General features: G+C 37.7%; 1 protein-coding gene across 2 annotated transcripts; it reads left to right on the forward strand.

Moving 5' to 3' along the window:
- Nucleotides 1–35: 35 nt before the first annotated feature.
- Nucleotides 36–10,294, forward strand: LOC124162517 (post-GPI attachment to proteins factor 2-like). 2 transcript variants are annotated; one of them, XM_046539084.1, is made up of 5 exons: nucleotides 36–163; nucleotides 1,160–1,461; nucleotides 1,556–1,820; nucleotides 1,910–2,122; nucleotides 7,724–10,294. In XM_046539084.1, exons 2-5 carry the CDS (start codon nucleotides 1,300–1,302, stop codon nucleotides 7,960–7,962), a joined length of 879 nt encoding a protein of 292 aa, XP_046395040.1. In that variant the 5' UTR covers nucleotides 36–163; nucleotides 1,160–1,299; the 3' UTR covers nucleotides 7,963–10,294. The 2 variants fall into 2 exon arrangements, with proteins under 2 accessions (XP_046395040.1, XP_046395041.1); XM_046539085.1 differs by lacking the exon at nucleotides 36–163 and adding an exon at nucleotides 330–660.
- The last annotated feature ends 4,231 nt before the right edge of the window (nucleotides 10,295–14,525 follow it).

Consider the following 14,525-nt stretch of genomic DNA (forward strand, 5'->3'; position numbering starts at 1 on the left):
CTTTCTGCAGATAATAGATGGCGTAATCTGCAGTCGCATGAAATTATCGGGGTTTTGGTGTAAGGCTTCATCGTTTAGTGTGATGGATTAATATGCATTTTATCGAGTTAAAAATGTTTTTATGGGTTACAGTTTGTTGCGGAAATGTATGAAGAAACTTGAGGTAATAACAACGCTGCTTGTAGTTTTTATATTGATTATCGAAGAGAGTCGGGGATATTTTTACCCGTTCTGTGGTTTGTGATTTATCATTACGAATACATTTAACTTCAATCGTGGAAAATTCGGTGAATATTTTTCAAAATGTATATTGTAATTATTTTTGTTTTCGCTATACCTTGCTATACATAATTGGTGTGTTAGCGATCGACATTAGAAATGACAGTATTGACACATTTCCTTTCGTCGGAAGCCCTCAATTTTCGGCTTTGGTGTACGGCTGATAAGTGAATGTATGATGTGTAGGATGTTGATGGTTAATTTTTCTAGGAAGCAATTCGTTCTTGTGTTCGTGATCGCAAGTTTTCATAACAACTTTGGACCTCTCGTCATATATCTGAACTGATATTTCCTGTTTTCAAATGTATGTGAGAAAATTTATTAAGGATGGGTTTTAGTCTCGTTTTTCGAATACATAGCAACCTTCCGTGTATTTATGTGGTAAGTATTTGATGTCGTCTTTTTAGATAATAGAATTAGGAACATGTGTAGATAGTGTGACATCAATTGCTGGCAGACGTCCGTTTTTGACATTCTGTGGAACAGCTATAACTTAATGGCAATATTTAACCTGTAATGAATGATTTTCACCCTCATTCTCGTAACATTGGCGTATTGAGAATGCCCAGCTGTTAAATAGCCGAAGTGTGAATAGTGTTAATTAATAATTTATAGAAGATACAAAATTGTCATATGCGCGTATTAAATAAACATATAGATTTCTTTCATTACCTTACATACGTTGCGGCGATTATCTTAACTGTTTCATTCTAATTTGGTAGTAATGCAATTGATTTATCGATTGTATGGAAGTGCTGTTTGAAGGGAGAATGATTTCACTTGTAAAACCTACGTCAAGTATTATCTTCGTTCATTGTACGTAATTATCCGGTTTTAATAAAATTAACTCATCTTGGCGATGTTTCTTTTATAATTTCAGGTTTCGAAGAGCAATTGAGTGCATTCTAGTGTATTAAGGCATCTAGTCGAGTCGTGGTTCGCTATGTTTCTGTAACTTGGTGTGAAGCAGTGGGTTTGATTTTCTTCTGCAAGTGTTTATTATGATCTTCACCCCCAATAATGGATGGGAAGTCAAATTGTAGCAAAGCCATTGTATATTTTGCTGTCAGTTTTCGACGGCTTTGTCTGGTTACTGTTTCATTGCCTCTTTGTGGACTGCTTTTCTGTTTCATAACCGCATGTATCTTTCAACAAGATGATATCCATGAAACTTATTGCAGAGTGAGTAATATTTATTTTTTCTATTCTATAGTATCTTATTTTGCTTAAATGGCGAGATTCTGAAGATAACAAATCCACCCTTCTTTATTGCCAGGTCTACAATGTTATTCCATCCATAAGTTCTATTACTGGAGTCAGCCCACAGAGATATTTGTGGCGCATCTGCATTGCATTTCACATTGGACCTCGCCTCATCATAGCCTCAGTGTACTACACTTATTACCTAAGCCTTTTGCCGGCTGTGGTTAAGTCACAACATGCAACATACAAAAGATTAATGGTCTTATGCTATTGGCTGAATATCTTAGAAATTGCATCTCTTTGTGGGGTCACATATGTCTCAAATAGAGAAAATTATCGTAAGTAGGAGTATTCTACAGTTTGTGCTTTATTGGTGATGCTTTTGGTATGTAAGGCTTGTATAAAATTTTGGGTCTTTCTTTTTCAGCTGTGCATGAGAAGATATTTATTGTATTTATGATCGGATCTCTAAGTCATATGCTGGCTACTATTAAAGTATTCAAAATGGCCAGACCTAGTATGACAGAAGCTGAGAGTAGGTCTTATGCCATCAAGAAGGCCCTCTTCGTTACCTCAATTGTCAGCACTGTGGGCTTGCTCATTTTCTTTTTGAAACATAGACTCCTGTGTCATGATTTAGGTAAGTGGTCATGAAAGACCTTATGTGTTTATTAGATGCTGTTGGTTTGTCTTGCAGGTGTTGTGCGTAGTATAGTCAGGAGCAGTTGTTGAAACTAGCGATGTGGGCTACTGAATAGCTTTAATACCTCCCAATGCTGGGGTCCATGATACCTCTCCTAAACTTAAATTATGCACCAAACTTATTCTAAAGTAGGCAATCTACCATCTTGGGAAAGTTTTACATCTATGGCGAAGCATAATGGTAATCTGAGTGACTTTTAATATCCTATTTTCTTTATTCTACTATTCTATTATCCTAGTTTCAGTAAAACATTTTCAATGTATTAGCCTCACCTTCCATTTTATTTTGCCTGATGCTAGCAGGAGCGGATCCAGGTGTTTTTTCTTGGGGGGGCACAAGCAAGACTGTATCCAGGATTTTGTTATGGGGGGGGGGGGGGGGGGGGCACAAGGATACCTCATAATACAAAACTATCGCAATGATGATGGGACTTTATTTAAATCTTCCATATTTTTTAATGGTTTTGGGGGGGGGGGGGCACGTGCCTATGAATGCTAGGCAAAAGCACGTTTATCCTAAAGTTCCAAGCAGCATATTGCATTGTCTGCTTCTGAGGCTTGGGATTTAGGCCGGTAGAGAACTCTGTAGTGACGGATTGACACGTGCAAATTCCTATTTGCCACCGCTAGCTGACATCAGACTCGATGAGTTTCTTGGGCACCTAGGTACTAATCTCTTGAATACTTTCAAGACCTGGCAAATGACACACAGAAGGCACTTCGGAGTGGGGAAGTAAGTAAATACTGATTCAGGGCTTAAAACACGCTGTCTCGGATGTTGAACTAAATTAAGAATAAAGGGTATGTCATTTTTATTTTACTGTTATTATTTTATGCACATCCTCATCAAGTGTTGCCACAGATTATTTTTGAGGTGTCATTGACCCAACATAGCCATCTATGTTCCTCTAATTTCACCATGTGCACCTGGTATATTTTGCTATAATCCCATCAAAGAACTTATCTGAGATGATAACGTGGAAATTATGGTGGTATATTGTTGTGAGAAGTATAGTCGGAAGCAGTCGTTGAAACTAGCAATGTGTAACTGCAGCTGAATAGCATAAATACTTTTCAGTGTTGCAGCCTTTGACACCTCAGCAGTCTGTCTTCTAAAAACCTTAAGAAGAAGACAGGAAAATGTAGGTGGCCACATTATGAGGCATGATGGCCTGGTGAAGACAATCGTAGAAGGACAGGTGGAAGGAACCAGAGGCAAGGGATGGCTCCAAATGAGTTACATAAGACAGGATATAAAGGATGTAAAACAGAAGAAATATGTTGCTATAAGGGCAGGCACACACTAGCGCGACCAAGACAGATCTCTGTTGCACACCTTCCGACCAGAGCACGGCCACGATAGCAAAACACATTCACCGTCCACTTGCTCAATCGGTATGGTCAGAGTCAGTGTGTGGCGCGCCATTACAATATTGTAATTTCTGGCCGCAACGACCACTGAGTCGGGGACGACCAAACTCAAAAATTTTGGTCGGACGACTCTGGTCTGACCAACGAGTCGCACTTGGCCTAGTGCGCGTCGCTCCATTTGTTGCAATGCTAATACTGGTCGTGTGCCACAGGTCGTGGTCGTGCTAGTGCGCGCCTGCCCTAAAAAGGCTAGCGGATAAGAGACAGGAATGGAGAGCTGTGTCAAACCAATCTTAGGATTTTTGACTAATGATAATGATCGTTGGAGCAATTCAAAGAAGTTTTAAAGCTACTTGATTATGCCAAAGCTGGTCCAGAAGTGCAAAAGCATGAGTAAATCAGTGGAAATTGATATACCAGTCATGGCGTTATCAAGAAACTTATTCATTTGTGTGGCTTATCTTGAAAAATATTTGATATTGATAATTGTTGGCTAGGTAAAAACCTTTGTGTGTTAGGAATTTATGATCTACTACGAGGGTTGTACCTAAAGTAAGGTTCCCATATTTTTTACAAATAAAGCACTTTCTTATTAATATTAATTTTCACATCGTTGAAAAGCTTACATTTTTGCCTTTTTTTCAACGTAGTCTCCATTTTTTTCGAAACACTTATAAAAACAGTGCTCCAGCTTTTTTATCCCTAAGTTGAAGAAGTCTCCCACCAACCCGTTGAGGAAGTGTGTGACCTCTGCTCGGACTTCGTCGTCGCTCTTGAAGCATTTGCCATCTAGAGTTTTGTTTCGGGGATGAAATGAAATACCCACGCTTCATCTCCGGTGACGATAGAGACCAACAACTTCTCCTTGTTGCCCCCCTCCTTAAAATTGTTGAAGAAATTTGCGAGCAGTATCAAGGCGTTGCTCCATGAGTCCGTCAGTCAGCATCCGGGGGACCCAGCAAGCACACATCTTGCGATAACCCAACGTTTGTGTTAAAGTTCTTTCAATTGTGCCATGAGAAGCTTCAGAAATGTGTTCAAGAAATTCACGGACAGTGACCCTCCGATCTTTGAGCAGCTCACTGTTGATCTTCTGGACAATCCAAAACCGGCGGTCTTCCACTTCGTTCTTCATCGTGAACTTCCGTGCGACCCTCAGCAAAAGCTCTGCAACATTTGCGGACATGCTGAACGGGCAACCACTCTTCACCATAAAGTTCAGTCAGTTAATGATGAATCTGCAATGGCGGTAACTTCCTTGCAAGGAGAAATCGGATTACTGTTCGATCCTCATACTTGGCGGGAACGGGGATGATCACTTTCATTGGCGACGGTTGCTAAGCCAATAATGAGCGACTCAGTGAATCGCAGACTGGCGGACTCGAGAGTAGGGGAACCACTGCGCACGGCAATGTTGTGGGATTTAGCATAGCGCCTTCGCTCAACATTGTAGCTCATTGGGAACCTTACTTTTGGTACAACCCTTGTATATGACTGCCCATAACATTTGTTTTTATTTGATTCTACAATGCTAGTGCCATTTTTAAATTTTTTTCCAGTGTAGCCTCCATTTCAGTCTGAACAGGGTTCATCCCCTTCAGTGAAGTCATGGAAATGTCAGGGAATGGAGTGCTAAAGTCGTGATGCGACAGATCTCTAGTCACCTGTTTATTTTTCCAAGCAAATCTTTTCAGTCTATCTCAAAGAATTAAGTGGAAGTTGAGTCATTTTTCCTATTTAGCCAGTGGAGGTCTTAGCATTATTGTTAGTTAAAATGGCTTTAGGATTTAAATTATTTTTGTATTCATATGGTATCGTCCCTGTCCCTTGGGCTACAACCTTGTCACGGTGGAAAGGTTCGCATGTTCCTATGACCACTGGAGCTGAACTGGCAGGATTAATTTGCTAGTATTCCTGGTAGGGCCACCCATGCCAGATAGGTTGAAGAGCAGGACCCAGATGAAAGGTAGTCCATGGGATGGTGTCAAGTAAAAAAACACTGTTAGAATGGAAGTGGGGAACCCTACGAACTATCTCTTCCCAGAAAAGATTGAGCTTGATAAATGAGCCTTAGATCGAATCGTAGGACCCGGTCATTTAGGATGGGTGTCAAAGGTGGCAGTGAGGTCGGCAAGGTCATTGAGGTCTGTATCATGCGAAATCCTTGCAAAGACTAATCATCATCAACAGTAGCATTCAAGAAAGAAGAAAAAAAGACCAAGCGGATGGAGAAGAAGGCATCAATGAAAATAGGGATATGGAATGTCAGGACAATGATCAGGGTGGGTAAGCTAGAAAATATAAAAAGGGAAATGTAGAAAGGAAGGATAGATATCTTAGGATTATGCAAAGTTAGGTGGAAGGATAATGGGGTCTACTGGAGTAATGGCTACAGGGTTATAATTGTGGTGGGGAGGATGGTCAATGAGTAGTACTTATGGTATTAAACAGGAAGATGAGTAAGTGAGTGGTATGTGTAGACCCGGTAAATGATAGGATTCTGGTGGTAGAAATCAAGGCTCGATCCACCAAACTTGTGGTGGTTCAAGTTTACATGCCCACTAGCAATTGTAGGAAGGAAGAAGTAGATGAGGTGTATAAACAGCTGGAGGAAATAATCAGGGAAACCCCAGGCATGAAAAATCTAGTAGTAATGGGGGACTAAAACATCTCAATTGGGGAAGGCAAGGATGGAAACAAAAAAGGAGAATTTGGACTAGAAATGCGGAATGACAGGGGAGAGAAAGTGCAGAATTTTGCTGGAGAAACCAATTATTCATTACAAACACGCGGTTCAATCATCGCAAAGGGTGTAGGTACACATGGAAGAGCCGAGGGATAAGGGGAAATATGAGATAGACTACATCATGGTAGGACAGAGATTTAGGAATAGTGTGAAAAACTTGTGCAGCTTACCTGCGGTGGACACAGATTCAGAACACAACCTAGTGCTTATGAAATGCTGTGTAAGATTGAAAAGACTAATGAAAACTAGAAAGATGAGGAAATGGAATATAAAGGCTGTGAGGGGACTATGAAGAGAGAATATCAGGAACTAGTGGGAATTTGTGTCTGGGAGATTGAAAATACACACACTGTTGTGGAAGGATGAGATAAGATTAAAACAGGAATAGTTAACATGGCCAAGAAGTCAATTGGTTATGTTGATAGTAGAAGGATAAATAAACCATGGATAGCAGAGGAAATGATAAAAGAAATGTATGAGAGAAGGAAGTGGAAAAACGTGGACACACAGCATGGAAAAAGGATGTATGGGCAAATAAATAATTGATTACAGTGTGAAAGTAAGATGGCGAGGAAGGCTCAGTTAAAAATACAGTATGAGGAAATGGAAAAGTTTTGAAAGTAAGGAGAAGTAGGCACCTTGTACGACTAGGTAAAGTCACTCTCAGGCATCAAAAGAGGGCAAAGCATGTCAAAAATTAAGGCTAAAGATGGCAGGATGCTGATTGAGCAAGACGTGGTTCAGAATAGATGGAATGACTGCATAGAGGATCTATATGACTGCAGAAATAGGCCAGAAAGATTGAATTTAGTGGAGGAGGATAGTCTTGGGGTGGGGATCTTGGATGTGGAAATCAGAGAGGCCTTTGTGATATGTTGGCTAAGAAGTGAACAGTGGACAATACTTCGAATTTATGATGATCTTTCCGATGAGTGGAACGGTTTGAGAGCAGTAGCTCAATACATAACGGAAGGTACCCCAAAAGTCTATATTTTTTCCCGCCATTTTAATTTTTTTGAGGGGTTTCGTGGGGGAAACCGGGGATTTTTGGATTTTTTTCCTCGATCGTTTTCGGTTCCCCACGTCGAACGATATCTTTTCACCTCTCTAAATGGCGAATTTGATGTAGTTTGTCAACTTGCCTAAAATGGCGCTGCATGCACTAAGCGACAAGAGTCCTCTACGTTTTTCCGAGTCAACTACCAATGACGTGCGTGCGACAGTGTATGGTGCGAAATTCAAAGCATTCGAGGTATTTGAGATCGTACTTTGAGTATAATTATTCGAGATCTCGATTATCGAATACTTTCAAGTATTCGAGTATTCGCGGCTACTATTTGCGCATCTCTTGTAGAGACCATTATTTACTTTAACTTTGTGGGTCGTGGTTTATTTCAAGGTGTTCTTACCATTTCATTGCAGCATTCAGTTGGTTTTCCTTATGTGAATACGTCATTGCTTCAGCCAACATGGCCTTTCACGTGACCGTAGTCCTGGATTTTCCGACCGAGGAGCTGATGGTGGGCAGAGGAATGTTCACGCCATCTCTGGCTGCTGGTGAGAAGGAGGCCAATGAGATAATGACTCATGAAGGCTCTTTACCTGAGACTGCGGCTGGTACTAGAAACAAAATTGACCCCAAACTACAGAAGTTGGAGTAGATTTCTTTTCTAATGGTATTTTTCTTGCTCCTGCTGTTAGCAGTTAGAAAATTTGAATCTATGTATGTACAATTGAGATTGTGCCTATTGCAGGTTTCATTTTGGAGTACGGTATTTTAAATTTATGGTTTAAAGCCCTTAAAAATTAATTTCCAGCCATAACATCATTTTTCATACAAATATTGCAGTTAACCTTAACATTTTAACATTGGCTGTGGTACTGTGCATATTTAGTGTTTAAGTTCACTGTTTCCATGGTATTTATTATCCACAACATTTGGCTACATGTTCCTGTGAACCAGTTTATTAAGCACACAATGCACTTTTGTTTACTCTCTTTCTACTCTGGAGGGAAGATCCAGTTAGGAGAAGTCTAATTTTCAACACAGCACTGAGTGCACTATTGTATGTAGTTGTCAAAGTTAATTCTTTGGCAAATTTGAAGCATTGAATGTAAAAATGCTTTTCATCAAATGTGAACCCATTGTGTATATGTTGACGTTTATTTAAACTGCATTGTTCCAAGGGAAAGGAAAGCATCGTTTTTTATAAATCTGACATCAGGAAAAAACTTTCAATATCACTGTAAAATATACATCAACATGATCACAGAATTTCTAATGTTCAACTTGAAAAGAATTACTTTTTTAATGAAAATGGCCCAAGTAGATACATTCACACTCATATCATTTTTGAAGTGAATATTTTTATTTAAATTATTTAAGGTGTTACAATATGTATTTATTGTCCATTGTTTCTTGTTGAGAGGCTAGAAAAGGTTGTTGTGTGGGTTGCGGAAGGTTGTTTGCTTTTGAGCTCTGATCATGTGTTGGTATTTATCAACTTCTTCATGATCGCATTTCTTTATCAAATTATTTCAATATTTTAATTTGATGGGCAATCTATTGCTATAACTATCAGGAAATATCAATTTCCATCATTTTTACCTTGAATATTTCTACACAGAGCCTCAATTTATTTATGAATGAATGCATTTGCATCTGATTCAATGTACCCTCTTGAGAAGCCAGGGTTTTGGCAAAGTATACCTTGGTTTGTTATTGATTGTACACAAGGGTACGTTTTGATTTGATGGTATTCCTACAAGTATTTTTCTCCTAGTCGTTTAGTTTATTGTGCAAGGGTAATTTTAATTCTTTATTAACAGGTTCAATGTTTTTCCAATCTACATGATTAGATGTTTGATGAAGTAATTCCATCTATCTATGATAATAAACATTTTTAATATGCATGTGTCCAGGGAATGCAAATATGTGGAGTTGGTGAGTGTGTCTTAATTCAGAGTATGAATGTACAAAACTAAGAGTGTAGGTAATCCAACACCTTTAGACAATATCCCACTTTGGAAAAGCTGACATGATGAATTACCTTATGAGTATTAATGTAGATATGGCATAATTCATGTACTTATTTTATACATTTTGCAGCAGTCAACATACTTTGATGTACCTTATTTCCTGGCTTATAAGATGGGCATGAAATTTGATGTGCCATTATATTGGCTAGATATACTTTTTACTTTAAGCCTCACCAAATGATGAAAAATTACCCTTTGGTAGTTAATTATTCAGAACATAGTTCTATGACATTTTCTTTTTTGTATATTTTTTATTTTATTATTTATTTACATATTTATTGTTTTCCATTTCTCTTCAACTGTTAAAAGACCAATATATTGTCCTCATGTAATGAAAGGATAGGAAGTTATCAGAGAAATATCTTCCATTAGTATTTGAAGGTTTACATTGTTGCTGTGGATGTACCCCGAATTTTTTTAATGATTGGGTCTGTGGACTTTTTCTTTTAAGTTTTGCTGTTTTGGCCATGATTTTGTTGTCAATGGGGTGTTTGCAAAACACTGGATTGCATGAAATATTATTATTCCTCTCAATCGTATCTTTTGGGATTGGTTGTTCTCCTGTTTATGCAATGTTCTCCTATCCAAAGGCTGGGGGTTTTCGGTGAAAATTTGATGCTATCTGGAGAATGTTTACAATCCATGCTCTGTCCATTAGGTGAGGTGTTGAGGCTGGTTTATTGAAACAATTAGCAAAATTAACGATGAACGTAACAAAACATTGGCTTAATGGCTCAGGGGTATTCATAGGAAATGAACTTGTACTGAATACCATCTATCATTCTTATGGAGACTAATAGCTAACTGCTGCAAGCACTGTACTGAAATTGAGTCGAGTCTTTTCTTGGTCGCGTTGATGCCTTTCCCGAGATTTTTTCTCTGTTCCTTATTACATCTGTGTTATTTTTCATCCTTAGGTGTTTTCTTCCATGATTCTCAGCCTGAGTTTGTGAATCTTGGATTAAAAGTACATGTCACTACGACACTTCGCATTCCAAGGATTTCACTCTTATTTTCTCATCACTTCAAAATTGGCCGAACCCATTAATTTTTGTATTACTTTCTTCAGATTCCACTCCTAAGTTTTTTACGAATGCCATCATCTACATATGGTTTTTGAAATCTCACACTAAGTCCTCCCTGAGCTTGATTAATCACTAATTGTTTCCATAAACTGGCTTTCAGGCCGTGTCCTGGCAGCACTATTTAGTTGCTTTGTGGAAGTCCCAATGAAACACACGGCATTGACTGTGGCCCCATGCACGGGCGACTTTTTAGTTGCGGCAACTAAAAAGTCACCCATGTGCGAGGCACTAGTCAATGCCGTGTGTTTCATTTGAAATTCCATGAAGCAACTAAATAGTTGCTTTATAAAAGTTGCCAGTGCATGGGGGCCCTTAAGTGGTGGTCCCCGTGGCACCTTTTATGATGAGTGGGCTTTATATGTTGGTGTCTGCTTTCTCTCAATCTTTCCTATCCCTATAGCTTTTTCCACTCCAACATACTTCTCTTAGAGTATGTATTGTAAATTAGTTCACCTTTCTCCCATCTTCAGATAACCAACCAATTAATTTTTTAATTTGTTTGGATGTTATTCGATCTACTGCTTTTAAGTTTTACATGATCTTGGCATTACACAACGGAATGGCAGTGGCGTGATACCATCACTGGCACCATATTCTGCCAATCACGATGCATGGCTGATAACAGAGATTGTAACCCCACGTATAACTTTTGATTGAATGACAGTTGTAAGTACAGAAAGCGGCAGAAGAAGTGATGGAAATAGGGACGTAGAGAATGACCGTGTGATTCAGAAAGTAATGGGCAGAGCGATAACTCTTTTGGTCCTTGAAAACTTATTGCTGGAGCTTTCACTCTTGAGTGGTGGAAAAAATTACCGTGCGATTCGGGCAGTATCGTCTATTATTGTAATAAAGACAACCACATTCTTTGCCGAGAAGCTTGCGTCGGGAGATCCCTCAGCTCTTCAGATACTGGTTAATTTCAGGACAAGTTTATTTTTTTAAAGTGGGCGAGGAAATTAGGTTATCATAATTTCTTATACCTTTCATTTTATCTTTAGTTCTTGTCCTCCCTCTTTCTTATCTGTCCTTCACTCTGTCACTTCTCTCATTATTCAGCCATATCTTCTTTTTCTACCCACACCTTCCCTATTGTGTGCCTCCAGTAGTCTTCTCTTTTCACACACTGCATGTTATTTCTGTATCTCTATGGCCATATCACTCTCCCTGTTTGTTTCCTTGCTCATATATAAAGCATGTCCAATGATCTCTCATCATCCACGTTTCTGCACTATAAAGTACCATGTTCCAGACCAGACTCTTTGCGAGCCTTTTATTTATACTCTCACACAATATTTTTATCATCATATCTCTTTTATTCATCAAAGCCTCTCAGCAAAAACTATTGCCTTCTTGACATCCTTACTAGTGTGCACGCTTCAAGTGATTGCACTGCCTAAATTGTTAATTTTTTCAACCTACTTAATTTTCTCTCCTCCATTACACACATTTCTTGCCCCTAAAGCTTAACAAAGCTGCATGACCTTTGTCTTTTCATGATCAATCTTCATACCCTATTCCTTGCACTATTTATCTAGCACATGCACTAGTGCCTGCAAGGATTTTACCTGTAGGTTGATGTGGTATCTGATTTTGGTAATCTAATGATATAGTCTCCTATCATTTAGCATTACATCATCTGCTTCTGCATTCAGCGTACTCTTGCTGTATTCCTGTTCTGAAGCATAATCTTCTCATATTGTGAAACAGTAAATGAAAAAAGATATGTTCACAGGCTTAAAAGTAAAAAGAATTTCCTTCTATCCAGATGCATTTAGTCCATTCCAGCATCATTGCTCTAAGTTTATATAAATATAACAAATTCACAATTCTGATTCTTGCATCAAGTATCACCAATTGTTGGTATGTTTTTTTCATGATTTCGTTTTTGAAAAAGGCCTCTTATCCATTTGTGTTACACATGTGAGTTTTAGATTTGGATTTGGTTCAAAATCGGCATTTCCCCTCTTTTGGATGATATGTCTGAAAGTTAACCAAATTTTCCTTGAACAGAAAAAGCTTGTCTGTACCATACCCTTAAGGTAGCTGTTATTTTTCAGAATTCGTTCAAAATAACTTGCTTTGAAATTTCAATTTAGTACCTTATATACTGCAAATTATCTAATATCTTGTTTACAACATGTATCAGTAGTTACACATCAGTATTCAGCTTTATAGCAAACGGCCATTTCCAAGTTAATGAGCTTTATATCATTATGTAAAGCTCATTGGCTCTAGTCTTGTGGCCAACTTAAGCCTTTAAAGAAGTGATTTTACCAAGAATTCATTGAATGTTTCTTTTTTATAAGCCAGGAAATTAGGTATGTTAGAGCATTAGGTCCTTGCAATGAGGTATTTTGTTGGAAGGACCTCAAGATACATTGTATTGTGAAGCTTGGAAGTTCTCAGACTTTTGGAGGCTGTGTATCTAGAGAATGTTTGTGGAAAACCACATTATTTTTTTGCACGTAAAAATGTGCTATGCTCACAGTCTTCTAGTAGGCTCAAAGTGATATTATTTATTGCAATTGCAAATGGTCAGTGCAAGCTGCACCTTATAGAGCTTCCAGATAATTTATTAATTTGATTCCATTTTACCTCATTCTAGTCAAATTGTGTGTGCAACATGTTAAACCTTGAACCATGTTGAATATCCCATGAGTGATATGGGCATGTCAGTATTGTGAACCTTAAAATTATTTTCTAGTCATTATGTAAAATTTTCACTGATGATATCAGTTGTTGTTGGGAGCAGGTAATTGTTCTAGTGGTGTTTTATTGTGCTTGTGATCATACCCTTAGTTGACATGGGGGAGAGAATTCAATACATACTTGGTCTTTTCTACAATTCCATGATGAATTTTTCATCTGAATTTTCCTTAAATTACAACTGCTGGTTGAGTTACTGGAAGTTACTCATTTTGATCTAGTCAAATACCTTATTCTTTTGTATCATCGGATACTGTGTAAAAGTATTCTTATTATATTATTAGCCAGTGATATTTTTGATTGATTTTGCATGCATGAACCTAGTCTACGTCTCATTGAGAAGTTCCACCTATTTACCCACCATGCTAGTGAAATATAAAAATGCTTTGTATCACTTTTAACTCCAAAATTTTAAGTATTGATCTTGAAATATGTATTTGGTAATAAAGAAAGTACCTATTTCCATGCATATTTTTTAGGTAGCATGGTAAATGTTTACTCCACACTAGAATTGTTATGATGTAGAATTGATTCTTTTGAATAATTTTGGTCTAATATTGGACTTAAAGTGCAAAATTGGATTGCCTTCAGAAAGAAGAAAAATCCCTTCTTTTTACGTTGATGGTGTTTGTTTTTAACTCCATCATTTAATGGCTTAAGAGATCAAGTCATCAATGGTTCATTGTGCATATCGGATGAAATTGCGGTCCGTAACCATTTTTCTCTGTGGGAAGGTTGTTTTGTAATTCCAATAACCTTTAGATCTCAAATGCAGCTTTAGAAAATCAGCACTTATAAGTGTGTATTGTTTATGATATCATGTATTTCTGTTAATTATTTTACTGAGCTGACTCATTTATTGTAAACCTAACATTGTTACTTTGTGTATTGTGTCAGAAAAGATCACCACTCATTCTATCAAGAGGTAATTTTTTTAATTTATCCTTGCGATGATCTTGTGGTGTGGGAAACTTGCAATTGATGCTTCCTATTTTTTCTGCATTTGATATTAATTTAAAGCCAGTATCTCTTACATTAGTCTGCTTTGTATGGATGGAATTATTGTTCCTGCCTCTTTTGAAATGAATCCGAATTGTTTTGTGATACTGCTTCTTATTTTTTGTTGCAGTTTTTTTGTTAATGTATTTGGAATTAAAAATACAATATATTTTTGTAATTGCCCTCTTTTATTATCCTTGCATTTGTGTGTTTTGTTTTTGTTTACATTTGAGAACCTGCTTAACATGAAAATGAAGTGCATAATGTAGACGCCATATCTTGATTTTATTTAGAAACAGCAAATTAAAATTTTTCTGATAATGCCTAGAGCTTAGTTGATTTACTTTCGTAGAAAAAAAATATTAGACCTTAGTTTTTTTAACGCACTAGTG

This window comes from Ischnura elegans, chromosome 7, assembly GCF_921293095.1.
Source record: "Ischnura elegans chromosome 7, ioIscEleg1.1, whole genome shotgun sequence".
Taxonomy (NCBI): Eukaryota; Metazoa; Arthropoda; class Insecta; order Odonata; family Coenagrionidae; genus Ischnura; species Ischnura elegans.